Genomic DNA, 16,158 nt, shown 5'->3' with positions numbered 1-16,158 from the left:
GCAAGCACTACCATGCCTGGCTTTTTACATGGCTTCTGAGGACCTCAAGTCCTCATGCGTGCACAAGAGGCACTTTATGCACTGGGCCATCTCCCCAGCCCCACATTTGCATTAAAATTTTTAAACAAATCCCACCACCCCACTGACCCTTCAAACTAGCCAGAGGCCTGGGTTTGTGGGTGGCGTAACTTCATCGGCTTCTTTCTTTTTAGGTAACTGTCATAGTGAGAAGTCTTTGTGTGAGGTTGTGATGGTTAATGCTCGTCATCAACTTGGCAGAATTTAGACTTATTTAGGAACAGGGCTTCTGGGCATGCTTGGGGGTGCACGGTATCGTGATTGCATTAATGGAGGTGGAAAGACCCACTTGCTTTCTCCTTTAAGTTGCTTCTGCCAAAACATTTTATCACACAGCAAAAAGAAAGAAACCACGACAGATGTGATCTGGAAGTACACATCTGTGTGCAGAAGGCCCTATCTCAGCTCTGACAGCAAGTCACTATGTGACCTTAGCAGGCAGGGAGTGCCGCCTGGCTGGGAGAGGAACACACACACACACACACACACACACACACAGAGATACGCACACGCACAGAGACACACACGCACACACAGACACACGCATGCACGCACACACACAGGCACACACACACAGACATACATGCATGTGCACACACACACATGCACACAGGCACATACGCACGCACAAGGAATGTGCCCTCCATAGCTGGTAACGATGGGAGAGTTTAAATGGACGCAGTTGGCACTGTGGCCGGTGGCTCCTCTCCTTCTGGGTGAAGCTCCAGTGAGCTTTCCAAGGTGGCAGAGGACACAACAGAGTCACTCCCCACGGATCAATTGGTGGTCTAGCTCTCTGCTGGGAAGGCTGTGACCACAGCATGGTCGGATAGCAGGAGGAGGCTCCCCTGGAACTCCTAACAGGCAGGATCTTGGATCTGCGGGCACCTGTTTTAGTCCCTGGGGTGTGTGTTAACTTCCTTACAGTGAAGAGTTACTTCAGACGGAGAGCACCTAAGATGGCAAGGCACTACCCAACCAGAGGAGGCACAGCCACAAGCTGGCCCGTGTATTGCTTTTGTCTATTTGTTCCTTCTTTTTAATTTTAATTTTTGGGGGGAGGGGGCTCTGGTGGGTATAGTGTGCAGATGTGTGCACATCCTTGTGAAGGCCAGAGGTCAGCTTTCAGCCCTCATTCCTCAGGCTCCACTCCATCTTGTATTTGGAAACAAGAGCTCTCACTGGCCTGGCGTTCACCAAGTAGGACAGGCTGATGTCTTCGTTCCTTTGTTTTTTGTTTTTGTTTTTTGTTTTTTAATTGTTGTGACAGAACACTATGGCAAAGGCAGCTTATAAAAGAACAAGTTTAACTGAAAGGCTTGCTTAGAGTTTTAGACATTGAGTCCGTGACCATCATGTCATGGCAAGGGCTTGGGGCAGTCGGTGATGGGCAGGCATGGAGCTGGAACAAGGAGCTGAGAGAGTTTACATGTTGAGACAGCAACCACAGAGAGGGGGGTGGTGCTAACTGGGAATGCCGTGGGATTTGAAAACCTCAAAGCCCACCCCCACTAACAATAAGGCCACCCCTCCTAATCCTTCTCAAACAATTCCACTAACTAAAGCCCTCGCATCCAAACATATGAGCCCATGAAAATCATTCTCAACCGAGCCGCCACACCTGGCTGGCCATGGAGCCCCGAGGGTCTACTCATCTCTGCCTTCTCAACACTGGGATTACAAGTACGCCATCACAGCCAGCTTTTTCCGAGTGGGGTCTGGGGATTGAACTCGGGTCCTCATGCTTTCAAGACAAGTACATTAGCAAGTGAACCATCTCCCCAGCCCATGTTTGGGTCCTTATTACCCATTGTCACATCTCCCCTAAGTGACCTTGACGCTGTGTCTTGTCTCGGAAACAGAGCCATCACATTGGAGAACCAGCTGGTGATCCTTGCTACCACAGCAAGTGACGCGGGGGCTTACTACGTGCAGGCCGTGAACGAGAGGGACGGAGAGAACAAGACGAGCCCGTTCATCCACCTGAGCATAGCACGTGAGTTAGTCCTGAGCGAACCCGGGACTTGCTGTAGTTGATATAACCGCCGTGTGGCAGGGGACGCCATGCAGCGCTTCTCTCTCTCTCTCTCTGCTGTGGTTCAGAACGTAATATTGATCCGTTGTAGATGGTTTGAAGGGTTTCAGTACCATTGATTCCCTTGAATGATTTGCAGACACTATGAATTTTATATTTTTAACCCAAGATCTTATTTGTTTTGCCGACTTTAAAAACAAAATTTTTTTTGTTCTTTTTGCCCACTGTTAATAGTATGGTGTGAGTGTCTTCTTCAGACTGTACCTGTGAACGGACCTACCTGCCAGTAAAATGCAGGTTATGTCCTATAGACCTCAGAGCAACACCCTTGAGGAAGAGAAAATGTACATATACAGTTGGGTTTAAATTAGCAATATTTGGGGCCAGCAAGATGGCTCAGAGGGTAAAGGAGCTCGAAGCCAAGGCTGATGACCTAATTTCCTAAGGCCAGTCACCAGGCTTGTGTGGTAGAAAGAGAGTACTGATGCCTTCATGTGTGTGTCACACACACACACACACACACACACACACACACACACACACACACACACCATACCATGAAATTTTTTTAAAATTAGCAGTATTTTAAAAGGTAGGTCTAGTGGCCAAGGCTAAGGTCATCCCCCATCTTCAGGAGGCTGAGGCAGGAGGATTACCAATCCGAGGCATGCCTAGACTACCAAGCAAGCACTCACCTAACCCAGACAGCTGAAACAGACGTTGCCTCCATCTTTTTCTTTTAAAGGCAGCGTCTAAAGCATAATCTGTTGCTCCTTTCTCACTTGACCCAGCTAAATGCACACCCTTTGTGGTGATAGACTCAATTATTTAAGGAAAATTTAGTTTGAAGGAAAAACTTTAAATGTGGAGGGTTGGAAAATTTGAATGGTGAACTAAGCCGGGTCCCAGCATACACGGCAGAGGTGTGGCCTCACACGTTGCCAGTGTCACCTTTCATGGTATGAAGAAGCGCTCTTGAGAAAATGCCAACGGAGGCTGGTCCCGGAAGGTGACTCTGAGAGTGTTATCCTGGCATTCAGGAGTATTGTATCTGTGGGTCTCATCTTCCTGAGTGTCCGGAGGCTTGGGAGAGGTGGTTTTCTGTTTTTGCTTTCTGAAATGCGTGGGCTGAACTGTTCTCTTTGCCCTGCGTCTCAGGACAAGGGCTCTGGTGTATTCTTCAGTGGCTCCCCACCTTGTGTGGGGGTATACACACGAATGCATGCATGTGTGTGCAGTATACTATGGTGTATGTACGCATGTTGGGGAGTATGTGCATGGTCCCCCCCCCCACGAATGTAGTGGACAGAGCAGGATGTCAGTGTCCAGTTATGTCACACTCCACTATTTTCTATTGAACCTGAAGCTAGGCTGGCAGCCAGCAAGTTCCAGCAATCCTCCTGTCTCCACCCTCCTCAATGAGGGGGCTGCAGACACACTTTACAAGTGCCCGGTTTTTGTTATCGTTATTGTTTTGAGACGGAGTCTCTACGTAGCCCTGTCTGACCTAGAACTCCCTACTTAGGCAAGAATGACAACCAACAAACTCACAGACATCCACCTGCCTCTGCCTCCCAAGTGCTGAGATTAAAAACGTGCGCGCCATTGAGCCTGGTCAGCATCCAGCTTTCTACACGGGTCCAGGAATTTGGAACTCAGATCCTCCTGGTTGTGCAGAAAATTCTCTCCCCTCTGAGCCAGCTCTCTAGCCCTCTTCCCCTCTCACTGATCCAGACAGACTGGGGTGGCAGCTGGAGATCCCCAGGAATCTGCCTGTTACCACCTACCCGACACCCAGCGCTGTGTGTCAGAGATCTTGCTTCGGTGCCCAGCCTTCATGTGCGGGCTCCGGGGGGCAGAGGGGGAATAGACTTTGGGTACTTGTGCTCACCCACCCAATACTTTAATAACTAAGCCATTCCTCCAGCCCGCAGAGCCTCTTTAATTCTGAGGACCAGTCCTCCGCTCCAGATCACACACCAGGCCGACAGAGGATTGATTAGCCAGGCCCTTTTTAAGGCACATTGTTTAGATGGAGAGTCATGACATCCCACGTGTGACACTACATGACTGACCAAGACGGTTTTCTCAGCAGCAATAACAAGGGTCAGAGAGTGTATTACCCAGGAGCTCGCGGTTATTGTTACTGATCGCCTAGTTTTATAATTAGAGGCATTCATTCCGCTCAGCAAATCTGATTTAGCACTCGATTGTGATCTAAACAGGACCATGAGAGTCAAAGGCAGTGAGTGGCATTTTGGTTCGGGAACAAGGAAATCAACTTGGCCTGATAGAAGAAGGGGGGAAACCGATTCCTTAAGAAATTCTGGTTCACACAGTACGTCCATCCCAGAGTTGCAAGATGGCTGGTTGGCACGCTGGCATCCTATAGGCTAGTCTGACTTGAGGTAAAGAGTAGAGCTGGTCTGGTGTGTTCCCCAAGTTCCTCCTGAATGCAAGACCGCGGCGGTAGCTAATTGGAATATGTAAAAGTTTCTGCAATAATTTCAGCTCTACCCCAACCAAAAAGTACATAAGAAACCATTCATAAATATTATAATTAACCAATTCACATTTCGTTCCCTTGTAAAAAAAATATTATTTTTTCATTGGCATCAGGCAAAACACATAAAGTTGAGCTATAATGAGGCGGCTGCTAAAGACGTGCGTTGTGTCAGGCAAAAGCTCCGCTTTCCGTTCCCTTATACAGTCTTCGCTTTCGTATCAAAACCAGATGTGGTGTGGGAAGGGCAGGAGGCGGAAGAGCCGGTCTTATTTTAATTCTTAGGCGAACCTTCCCCTGACATATCAGACTTAGCTAAATGTTAAATGGAACCAATTATGCCTTTTTCCCAGTAGAAGTTCTATTTGGAAAACCCCTAAAGATCAGAAGTCTTGCTAAATCTTCTAGGATGTGTGCTTAGATGTGACTGCCCGGGCATCACATGGTGCCGTGTGTGTAGAGGCTACAAGTTGGGATGGACGTGTAGCATCCCGCAATGCCTTGAAGCCTGGGGGAGCCGTCACCTCCCTGGACTCCTTACAGTGTTTTCAGGAGCCATTTACGTTCTTGTTGAACTTGGGGGGGCGGGGCTCAGAGCCCGTGCTCTGGGCCAGGCTCAGGGCTCTGTCCTCAATAAGCCAATGAAAAGAATCTAATTACTTGTCGAAAGCAGAAGGCGGGTATTGGTCTGTCCAATATGGCCGCATTGGGAAGAGGGACAAAGCCACCCCCATCTCCCCAAGTCCACCGTTGGGGGAGGGTTCTGAGATGAGATTAAAAATTGATGTAATAGAGGGGCCAAGGATACGTACATCTAAGCAGTCCTAGTCAAGGTGTGCTCCCGCCCACTGTTGACCCATCATCGGCTGCGTTTCAGTCTCATCCGGTAAGGCGGTCTGACAAGAACTGTGCAAGCTCCCTTTCTGGAGACCAGCTCCCCATCTGGTCAGTGCCTTTCCGTCTCTATAGAACGTCTTCATCTCCACCAGGCCCCTCCCAGCACCGTGGCAAAGGTGTGCGCATCTACAGCCTCATGGCTCTGTTTTTTATGATTCTGAGGTGGGCTTTTGTTAAAAAACAGCACATGTGAAGGTTGACAATTAAAACAAACAAGCAAACAAACAAACAGCCAGCCAGTGTTACAGAACAACCAATAGGTATTTCAGCCAATTGGCATTTAGGAAATATAGATCCCACCCACCACTACCCCGTGTGTGTGTGTGTGTGTGTGTGTGTGTGTGTGTGTGTGTGTGTGTGTGAAGAATAAATAAGAAACTTTGGTGTAGTGACTGCGACCAGCTTAGTCCATCTAGTACTGGCAACTAAATTTTGGATGGTTTGTACTACAATTAGCTTAAAAAATAAATTCTCACTGTTCTCATCTCCTCTTCACTATAGTGTAGGACTAGAGGGAGGGGCAGGACTAACCTTGTGCATTTAAATGAATGGTGTGCTATCACCTGCTAGCAAGAGAAGATTCTAGAACGTATATATGTGTATGTGTATATATGTATGTATGTGTGTGTGTGAGAGAGAGAGAGAGAGAGAGAGAGAGAGAGAGAGAGAGACAGACAGACAGACAGACAGACAGACAGACAGACAGACACACAGACAGACACACAGACAGACAGACAGAAACATTCATGTGTGTAGACATGGAGACCAGAGGTGGATGTCTTCCTCAATTGCTCTCCATCTTTATCTGTAGAGGCAGGGTTCCAAATTGAACTGGAATCGCCGATTGGCTGGCCGTGCTTGCCAGCAAGTTCTACGAATCTGCTCACTCACCCCACCCCCAGCACAGACACTTGACCTATGCCTGGCTTTTTATGTGAGCTCTGGGGATTTGAAGATGTTCGGAAGGCAAGTGCCTTACCAACTGAGCCCACTCCCACACTCCAGGGGCTGAGTATTTTGGATGCACTTGAACCTCATGGGAGGCAAAGCGCAATGAGTGTACGGATAAAAATCAACTTTGGAAATGCATGCAGTGTTGGAGCTGAAACATGGTCTCCTAATGGGGCCACATGCTGTGTCACACTTGTTTAGTGGATGGCGTTATTCGGTCTGAACATTTCTCCGTATGTGTGTGACATGGACCGTGTAGGTAAGGAGAGAGGCTGATCACTCCATCCAGGGTCCTGGAGCAATCTTGCTGCCTCTCTGGGGCAGGCTTGCTTTGACATTCTGATGTGACCCATGCCACCAGCTGTTAAGGACATAGGTGGCACAGGGAAGCATTCCACATGATTCTTTTCATAGCCAGCTCGTTCCCACAGCTCAGGTGCACACCTGAAAAAAAAAACGGGCTGGATTTGCCTGGAAGCAGACATTTCTATTCTGAGGTCAGGCCCAGGCAAGCTTTATAAACCCGTCAACCCGCTTTGCCCTTTCATTTTGAAAAGTTTACATCGACGTAACACCTGTGCGTTGGCTCTTCCAGGCTGAATTAATATGTGAATGGGAGTTTCTTCTTTAAAAAAAAAAAGCCGGCAGTAGGAGATCAGATTGGATGGGGCCTGCGCAGTGATCAATCAATCATTGTTTAAAAGCCGTCGGACGTAGTTCAGGCACATCATCACTTCTGACCCAATATTCAAAATGTCCGATGTAATGAGATTCTCTGTGAGGGATGAAGCTTAGATTAAAACAGAAATGACTGCTTCTCTCCTTCCTGCTTTCTTCACCTCTTTCATTTTAATGTCTGCTCTTCAAACAACATTTCCAGATAGGCTATCATTTTAGGCGACCCTCCTTCAGGGCCGACAAACCTGGCTTTTAATTCCGAAGCCCACTTAACATTCTTTTGTCCTCTGTCATGCTAATTTCGCTGCAGTCCTCTTAGATGGGTACTAGTTGAAAGTGCGTCCCTGAGAATAATGTCTTTGCATGGTCATCGGAGAGGACCGTCCTGTAAAACACGGCTTTTTGTGTGCCCGGATGAAACCCTATCTTATTTTCCTCATGCTTTTAATATTAAAAGGACGAAAGGGAACAGGCGTAAGCCTTTGAATGGACTCTGAAATGGGTCAGCTACTTAGAGCGCTAGAGAGGACGTGAAAACAGTCTCTCCAAGCCAGTGTGGAGGTGTTGGGTCCTCCGTCCTGGCTGAGCCACTTAGAATCCAGCTGCAGATCTGTAGGCATGTGATGCAGGCAGGACCAAGACCCACCGTCTGGTGGGCAGTCTAAGCTTTGCTCTCCAGAGCTCTTCTATAGGCATTCTATCCGGAAAGAGGCACTGCACAGTGGGACCAGAGAGGTCTTATTGCCTCTCACAGAGGACCTGCGTTCTGTTTGGCCAAGCATGTCTGTCAGTTCACAACTGCCTGTAACTCCGGGTCCAGGGGATCTAGTGCCTTCTGTGTCCTCCATATGCTCCCTGCACTCACATGTACAGACTCACATGCAGACACAGAAACATACACGTACTTGAAAAGAAAGTAAAGTCTGAAGAAGAGGATGGAGGAGGGGAGGAGGAGAAAGAGGAAGAAGAAGCAAAAGAAAGGAGGAGGAAGAAGGAGGAGGAGGGGAGGAGGAGAGGAGGAGGAGGAGCTGCAGCTCTGAGGGCTGGGAATGTAGCTCAGTTGGTACAGCGATGACCTTGCATACACCAAGCCCTAGGTTCAATCCCCAGTACCACATAGACTGAGCCTGGTAGTAAAGTGTCTGTGATCCCACTGCATAGGAGGTAGAGGCAGAAAGGATCAGAATCTCAAGGTCATCCTCAGCTACATAGTGAGTTCAAGGCCTGCCTGGGCTACATAGGACCATCCGAGGAAAGAAAGAAGCCCTGAGCATCTGCCCCTAGTATAGGGATACTTCATTCATTAGCTACAACACTCACTGACATGAAAGACACAAAAGCATCTCGGGTATCTTGCTGACCCCGGAAGCTTTCTTCTGCACCACGGTGTTCTCTTGGCATCTCCCTCAGGACAGCTTCATTCTGTCTTGATGTCTTATTGATGAGCCCAGTGCATATTTTGTGAATGGAAGCCTTTGCCTTGCTTGGTCTTGATACTATGTAATTGTTTGGTCAAATCATTATGGCGCATGGTTTTGGAGAATCCCATTTCCTGTTAATATGGCTTCCAAGTTCAGCATGGCCTTGTGGCCTCATTCATCGGTGCTTGTGTCCCAAGTAACTGAAAGCTGTGGTTTCTTCCAGGAATGCTTTTATATCCACTTATCCATGCTGTGAGAATTCATCCAGTTATAACAAAATACACACGGCTGCAAACCTCCTTCTCCCCAGCAAAGGTTAAACTGTAGCCCATTCCAAAGTCCCAGAAGCACGCCAGCCTGTGAGGACATCCTGCCCACTTGCTTGCAAATGAGAACCATCACGTGGTCCCTTGGGATAGCGTGCATACAAAGTTGGACTTCGGGTCACCCAATGAAAGGCTACAGTCTGCACGATCAGTCCTGTCAGCACACAGTACTCTACTTATGTTTTCAGCTAAAATGTAAATTAAAATTGACAACATAAATATTTTGCTTCTGAGGCCCCACATAGCATAGACGGCTGGGCGGCGAGTGGTGGATAGGCAAGTGGCTGGATGGTGAGTGGGTGGGCAAGTGGCTGGATGGTGAGTGGGTGGGTGGGCAGGTGGCTGGATGGTGTGTGGGTGGGCAGGTGGCTGGATGGTGAGTGGGTGGGCAGGTGGCTGGATGGTGAGTGGGTGGGCAGGTGGCTGGATGGTGAGTGGGTGGGCAGGTGGCTGGATGGTGAGTGAGTGGGTGGGCAGGTGGCTGGATGGTGAGTGGGTGGGCAGGTGGCTGGATGGTGAGTGGGTGGGCAGGTGGTTGGATGGTGAGTGGGTGGGTGGGCAGGTGGCTGGATGGTGAGTGGGTGGGTAGGCAGGTGGCTGGATGGTGAGTGGGTGGGCAGGTCTGGATGGTGAGTGGGTGGGCAGGTGGTTGGATGGTGAGTGGATGGGTGGGCAGGTAGCTGGATGGTGAGTGGGTGGGCAGGTGGCTGGATGGTGAGTGGGTGGGTGGGCAGGTGGCTGGATGGTGAGTGGGTGGGCAGGTGGCTGGATGGTGAGTGGGTGGGCAGGTGGTTGGATGGTGAGTGGGTGGGCAGGTGGCTGGATGGTGAGTGGGTGGGCAGGTGGCTGGATGGTGAGTGGGTGGGCAGGTGGCTGGATGGTGAGTGGGTGGGCAGGTGGTTGGATGGTGAGTGGATGGGTGGGCAGGTAGCTGGATGGTGAGTGGGTGGGCAGGTGGCTGGATGGTGAGTGGGTGGGCAGGTGGCTGGATGGTGAGTGAGTGGGTGGGCAGGTGGCTGGATGGTGAGTGGGTGGGCAGGTGGCTGGATGGTGAGTGGGTGGGCAGGTGGCTGGATGGTGAGTGGGTGGGCAAGTGGCTGGATGGTGAGTGGGTGGGTGGGCAGGTGGCTGGATGGTGAGTGGGTGGGCAGGTGGCTGGATGGTGAGTGGGTGGGTGGGCAGGTGGCTGGATGGTGAGTGGGTGGGCAGGTGGCTGGATGGTGAGTGGGTGGGTGGGCAGGTGGGTGGATGGTGAGTGGGTGGGCAGGTGGCTGGATGGTGAGTGGGTGGGCAGGTGGCTGGATGGTGAGTGGGTGGGTGGGCAGGTGGCTGGATGGTGAGTGGGTGGGCAGGTGGCTGGATGGTGAGTGGGTGGGCAAGTGGCTGGATGGTGAGTGGGTGGGCAGGTGGCTGGATGGTGAGTGGGTGGGCAGGTGGCTGGATGGTGAGTGGGTGGGCAGGTGGCTGGATGGTGAGTGGGTGGGCAGGTGGCTGGATGGTGAGTGGGTGGGCAGGTGGCTGGATGGTGAGTGGGTGAGCAGGTGGCTGGATGGTGAGTGGGTGGGTGGGCAGGTGGCTGGATGGTGAGTGGGTGGGTGGGCAGGTGGCTGGATGGTGAGTGGGTGGGCAGGTGGCTGGATGGTGAGTGGGTGGGCAGGTGGCTGGATGGTGAGTGGGTGGGCAGGTGGCTGGATAGTGAGTGGGTGGGCAGGTGGCTGGATGGTGAGTGGGTGGGCAGGTGGCTGGATGGTGAGTGGGTGGGCAGGTGGCTGGATAGTGAGTGGGTGGGCAGGTGGCTGGATAGTGAGTGGGTGGGCAGGTGGCTGGATGGTGAGTGGGTGGGCAGGTGGCTGGATAGTGAGTGGGTGGGCAGGTGGCTGGATAGTGAGTGGGTGGGCAGGTGGCTGGATGGTGAGTGGGTGGGCAGGTGGCTGGATAGTGAGTGGGTGGGCAGGTGGCTGGATAGTGAGTGGGTGGGCAGGTGGCTGGATGGTGAGTGGGTGGGCAGGTGGCTGGATAGTGAGTGGGTGGGCAGGTGGCTGGATGGTGAGTGGGTGGGCAGGTGGGTGGATGGTGAGTGGGTGGGCAGGTGGCTGGATGGTGAGTGGGTGGGCAGGTGGCTGGATGGTGAGTGGGTGGGCAGGTGGCTGGATAGTGAGTGGGTGGGCAGGTGGCTGGATAGTGAGTGGGTGGGCAGGTGGCTGGATAGTGAGTGGGTGGGCAGGTGGCTGGATAGTGAGTGGGTGGGCAGGTGGCTGGATAGTGAGTGGGTGGGCAGGTGGGTGGATGGTGAGTGGGTGGGCAGGTGGCTGGATGGTGAGTGGGTGGGCAGGTGGCTGGATAGTGAGTGGGTGGGCAGGTGGCTGGATGGTGAGTGGGTGGGCAGGTGGCTGGATGGTGAGTGGGTGGGCAGGTGGCTGGATGGTGAGTGGGTGGGCAGGTGGCTGGATAGTGAGTGGGTGGGCAGGTGGCTGGATGGTGAGTGGGTGGGTGGGCAGGTGGCTGGATGGTGAGTGGGTGGGCAGGTGGCTGGATGGTGAGTGGGTGGGTGGGAAGGTGGCTGGATGGTGAGTGGGTGGGAAGGTGGGTGGATAGATAAACGGGCAGATGAGGGGATAGTTGGATGGATGGTGGGTGAGTGGGTGGGTAGATTGGTAGATGGATGGATGGTTGGTAAATGGAGAGTTAAGTGAATGGATTGATGAATGGATTGGTGAATGACGTTAAAATAAGAGGGTAGGTGATGATACTTACCAACACTTCAATACCAACAAGAGGACCCTGAGTGTTAGGGCCATAGTGCAGTGGTAGAACACTTGCCTAGCATGCGTGATGCCCTAAATTCAAAGTGGCACCTGCCCACCCCACCACCACCACCTCCAAGGAAAAGAAGGTACAAATCCACCTGAGGTTTCATTGACAACACGTTAGGATCAGGGAACTCATCTCAGTTGGTAAAGTGCTTGTCAGGCAAGCTTGAGGGCGTGAGTTCAGGTCCCCAGCATCCACCTACAAAGCTGTATGATGGCATATGTGTGTGTGACGTCAGTGCTAAGGGGGTGCAGACAGGAGAACCCCTATTGCTCTCTGGCCTGCCAGTCCAGCTGAACTGCTGCGCTCTAGACCAGTGAGAGACCTTGCTTAAAAAAAAAAAAAAAGCTAGGTATGTCTCCCAGCCTGAGGTTGATTTCTGACTTCCACAAGCACAAGCACACACATGAACATACTAATGAGAAGAACATACACATAAACACATAACCTAATGATGAAAAGAATACTACATGCTCTTTACTGCTGAGCCAGTTCTCCAGCCCCTGGGATGCACTTTTCTATATAAAACTTAGTGATTAGCAAAACAGTGACTTGGCGTGAGACCGGAGGTTTGCTTTTGTTTTGTTTGTTTGTTGTTGTTGTTGTTGGTGGTGGGTTTTTGGTTTTCTTTCTTTCTAAAACCATAAGGTCCCCAGGTGAAGTTTAAATTCACACATATACTGCTTCAGTGGCTGTGACTTTTGAGTCAGAAAATACAACAAATTAGGATGAGGGTGTGGAAAGAGAAGGAGGGAAATAGGCGTTCCAGAAGGTAATGGGGCGCCGACGTAAAACCCCTATGCAGAGTGGGAACTGGCCTGCGTGCTCTTGAGTGGCCGGTGCCAGTGTGACATCTTTAGGCGTGGCCCATCAAATATTTAGATTCCACTGAATACACAGAAAAGGAGTGCCGGAAGAGTTTGATTTTATTAAAATATGCCAGCATGCTAAAACACACCGAAAATGATATTTGCATTCTCTTATATTTTATGACCAGAAATTATAGATGTCACCTTTAAAAACATGGGCAAGATACATGGTTTTACAGAATGATTTCAGGTGTCTGCAGATTTGGTGATGGTTGGTAAATGGGTGCCCTATTAAATGGCTGCCCCTGAGGGCTTGGTAAAAATGAAGGGCTTGGCCTCCCTTGAGCACCAGAGAGCTGTTTTCTGACATTCTTTCCCCGGCTCTTCATCATCTCTCCCAGAGAGATAGTGGTCAGTCCCGCTTCACAGGCAAGAAGAACCAGACTTTGAGGGTAGAGCTTGGGGCCCAGTTTACAAGCTTACTCACACAGGCCACTGACTGTCTCAGGCGGTGCACTATCGCTGTGAGGAGACGCCATGACCACAGCCACTCTTCTAAAAGAAAGCATTTGATTGGAGCCGGCTTACAGTTTCGGAGGTTTAGTCCATTGTCATCATGGCGGGAAGCATGGCAGCGTGCAGGCAGACACGGCGCTGGAGGGGGTAGCTGAGAGTTCTGCATCCTGATCTGCAGGCAGCAGGAAGAGCAAGAGACACTGGGCCTGGCTTGTACATCTGAAACCCCCAAGCCCACCCTCAATGACACGCTTACTCCATAAGGCTACACCTATTCCAACACCACAGCATCCCTCGTCCCTGCCAAGTAGTGCCACTCGCTAATGACCAAGCATCCAAACATATGAGCTTATGGGGACCATGCTTATTAAAACCACCACACTGACCGCCCCCACACACATACAAGATCACTTATCCAGGTGTAAGGTCACTAATCATGGTCACTGACCCACTCACTAATTGCTGAGTTGACACAGTCACAGAGTTACTGACCCAGCCAGTTACTGACTGTCAATGGGAGGCTAAGGACTCGAGATTATCCCTATGTGACTCCTCCCACATAGTGACTCTTATAAAGGAGACGACATACTGTACTAGGGGGCCTGTTTGTTCTCCTGGCCCCAAGCTCCCTGAATAATGAATGACTCGTGAGACTCAAAATCTATTTGTGAATGCCTAGTTCATGTAGCTAGGCTCTTCTCTGACAACCTCACAACTTAAAATAACCCATTTATACTAATCTACATTCCGCCACATGGCTGGTTACCTCTGCTCAGGTACCATGCATCTGTCTTCCTCACATCTCCCGTGCCTGGCTCTATCCCAGAATCCTTTCTGCCTGCCAGATGCCCATCCTTCTATTCTGCCCTTTTCTATAGGCCATATGTTTTTTAATTGACAGGCAGTGCATGCGTACAATACACAAGATATTCTCTCTATGACATATGTCTTGGATCATGAGACACAACCGAGGGGCACCACCTCCCTACCCTTCCATTGACGATGCTCAGAGCGTCCTGCTACATCCGAGCCCGTGGGATCCTGGGATTGATTATTTAAAGGAGTAGGCAATGTGCTAGCTATGCATACTCACCTGTGAAGCCAACCTCACACCCCTGAGTACCACGGTGGGGTACAATTGTGTGCACAGCAAAGCCTCGGTTAGGCTTAGAGGCAAAGTGGCTGGCTGTGAAACTGGAGGTGGGTTCTGTGTGCATGGGTGTGTGTCTGCGCGCATGCATTCTTGCACATGTATACATGTTCATGTGGAGGCCAGAGGTTGACACGGGGTGTCTTCCGTGATCTCTACCAATTGGAGCTCACCAATTCAGCTAGGTTGTCTGGCCAACAGTCCCCACGGATTATGTCACCTTGGCCTCCCCAGCATTGGGATTCCAGGTATACATCCTCATGTCTGGCCTTTTATGTGGGTCAAACTCAAGTCTTTTTCCTTGTGAGGCAAGCCACGGCAGCAGTTATTACTGGCAACAGTACCTTTGATACTGTGGAGGATTTAAAGGAAGATGCGCTGCATCCCACGGATTTCTAAGAAGGATGTCCCTGGTGCTCCTAGTTCCCAGCAAGGACAAGCAACTCATGCCCCTTTCCCAGTGAGTGAGCGCTCAGGAGAATTTGCTCACCAAGCCGACCTGCCCAGTTGGAATCAGCAAATAGACCGTAAGCATTCATTTACTTCTGCCAATTATGAGCTGAGTACTTAAGGGCACAGATTACCATCTGGTGCTGATTTGCCTAATCAGATTTTTCACAAACTCCTCTACAAAGCTCAGCTTTAATAACTCCCACAATCCTCTGCCCTCTTGCTAAATGCACCGATCTAAATGATCACACACAGCTATGTCAGTGTGGGAGTCGGCTAATGGTGCCAGTTTTAGGGCCGGAACTTGACGTTGCCCTAATAGTGTTTACCCTTGACTCTGGGGTCCGATTTTTCAAACTCATCTGAGGTTAGCTGACAAGGGGTCTTGAGTTAATTCCACTGTAGGCTTGTCATTCGGAGGAACAGTATTTAAATTTATACTGTGCGACAGGCCTCGGCACTGTATTGCGCCCACACTGCCCAGCTCCCATCCCTTCGCATGCAGTCCTCAGTGTTTCATCACCTTCATTACTGGCAAGAGAAGATGGGAAATTTGGGGCCTGGGGAAACGGCTCAGCCGTTAAGAGCATGTCCCAGTCCCAGAGTTTGGTTGCTGGCAGCTAGATCAAGTGGCTCCCAACCACCTCTAACTCCAGCTCTGGTGGATTGAACAGCCCCTTCTGGCCTCTGCCGGCATCTGCATAACTGTGCCACACGCAGATTCATGCATGTTCACACACAGGCACATACATAAAAATAAAATAAATAATCCTCTTTAAAAGATATGGAAGGTTTAGGGGAATACAAAGAAGGGGGTTGGGAGGTTGAATTTTCTTACAATCATTCTGTCCGCTCTGGCATGGCCCCCATCACAAGCCTTGTCTGCGGAATCCCTAACTGAAGTCAATCATAGTGGCTGCCCAAGAAGAGACCTCAGAGCCAGCAGTTGGTCACAAATGTGGTTTTCCTGGGAAAACTATATTCACACTAAGCAGTCAAACACAAGTAGCAGTCCTTGCTAGTTTCCTGGCATGGAGACTTTGGCGGTTTTGTTGGGTTGGTTGATTCGGTTTGGTTTTGTTCCATTCTACTGGGTTGTTCAACACACTGTCCTTCTCATGAATGGGTTCAGGGTTCTGCTAATTAAGAAACACCTGTTGGCAGTTTTCAGACTTGGGGATCCTGAGGTTTTTCTAAATCCAGATTGATTTGCTGGGCTAAATTGCCTTTTTTAACACTTCATCTGTCAGAAAAGGGGGGAACGTGTGGTTTTTCTGAAGGGCACAAGGAGCAGAGCCAATTGCTTTAGCAACGGCGTGGTGTTTGCGTCGAAGGCTTGCATGTTGCTGCTCTTGTTCCTGAGGTAAAATGCCCAACAATGGCGCCTTGTGGGTGGAGGACTTTATTTTGACTGACAGCTCCAGGGTGCAGCGCACCATGTCACATATGATGGCGTACAGGGAAGGTATGGTGACAAGAGCCTGAGGTGGCTGCGCTCATGGCATCCACACACAGGAAGCAGAGAGAGATGAA

At 50.5% G+C, this 16,158-nt stretch overlaps 1 protein-coding gene across 2 annotated transcripts in view; it reads left to right on the top strand.

Annotated features, from left to right (window-relative positions):
• The window catches only part of SDK1 (sidekick cell adhesion molecule 1), a 955,689-nt gene that overhangs the window by 529,142 nt on the left and 410,389 nt on the right, over positions 1–16,158 (top strand). For both annotated transcript variants that reach the window (XM_084763891.1, XM_084763892.1), the window contains exon 5: positions 1,941–2,074. In XM_084763891.1, coding sequence (XP_084620017.1) covers positions 1,941–2,074 — 134 coding nt within the window. The remainder of the gene's footprint in view (positions 1–1,940; positions 2,075–16,158) is intronic.

Source organism: Acomys minous, assembly GCF_964271855.1.
Source record: "Acomys minous genome assembly, chromosome: 16".
In the NCBI taxonomy this organism is placed as follows: Eukaryota; Metazoa; Chordata; class Mammalia; order Rodentia; family Muridae; genus Acomys; species Acomys minous.
The sequence above is the reverse complement of the archived record's forward strand: the minus strand, read 5'-3'. Positions and strand labels throughout refer to the sequence as shown.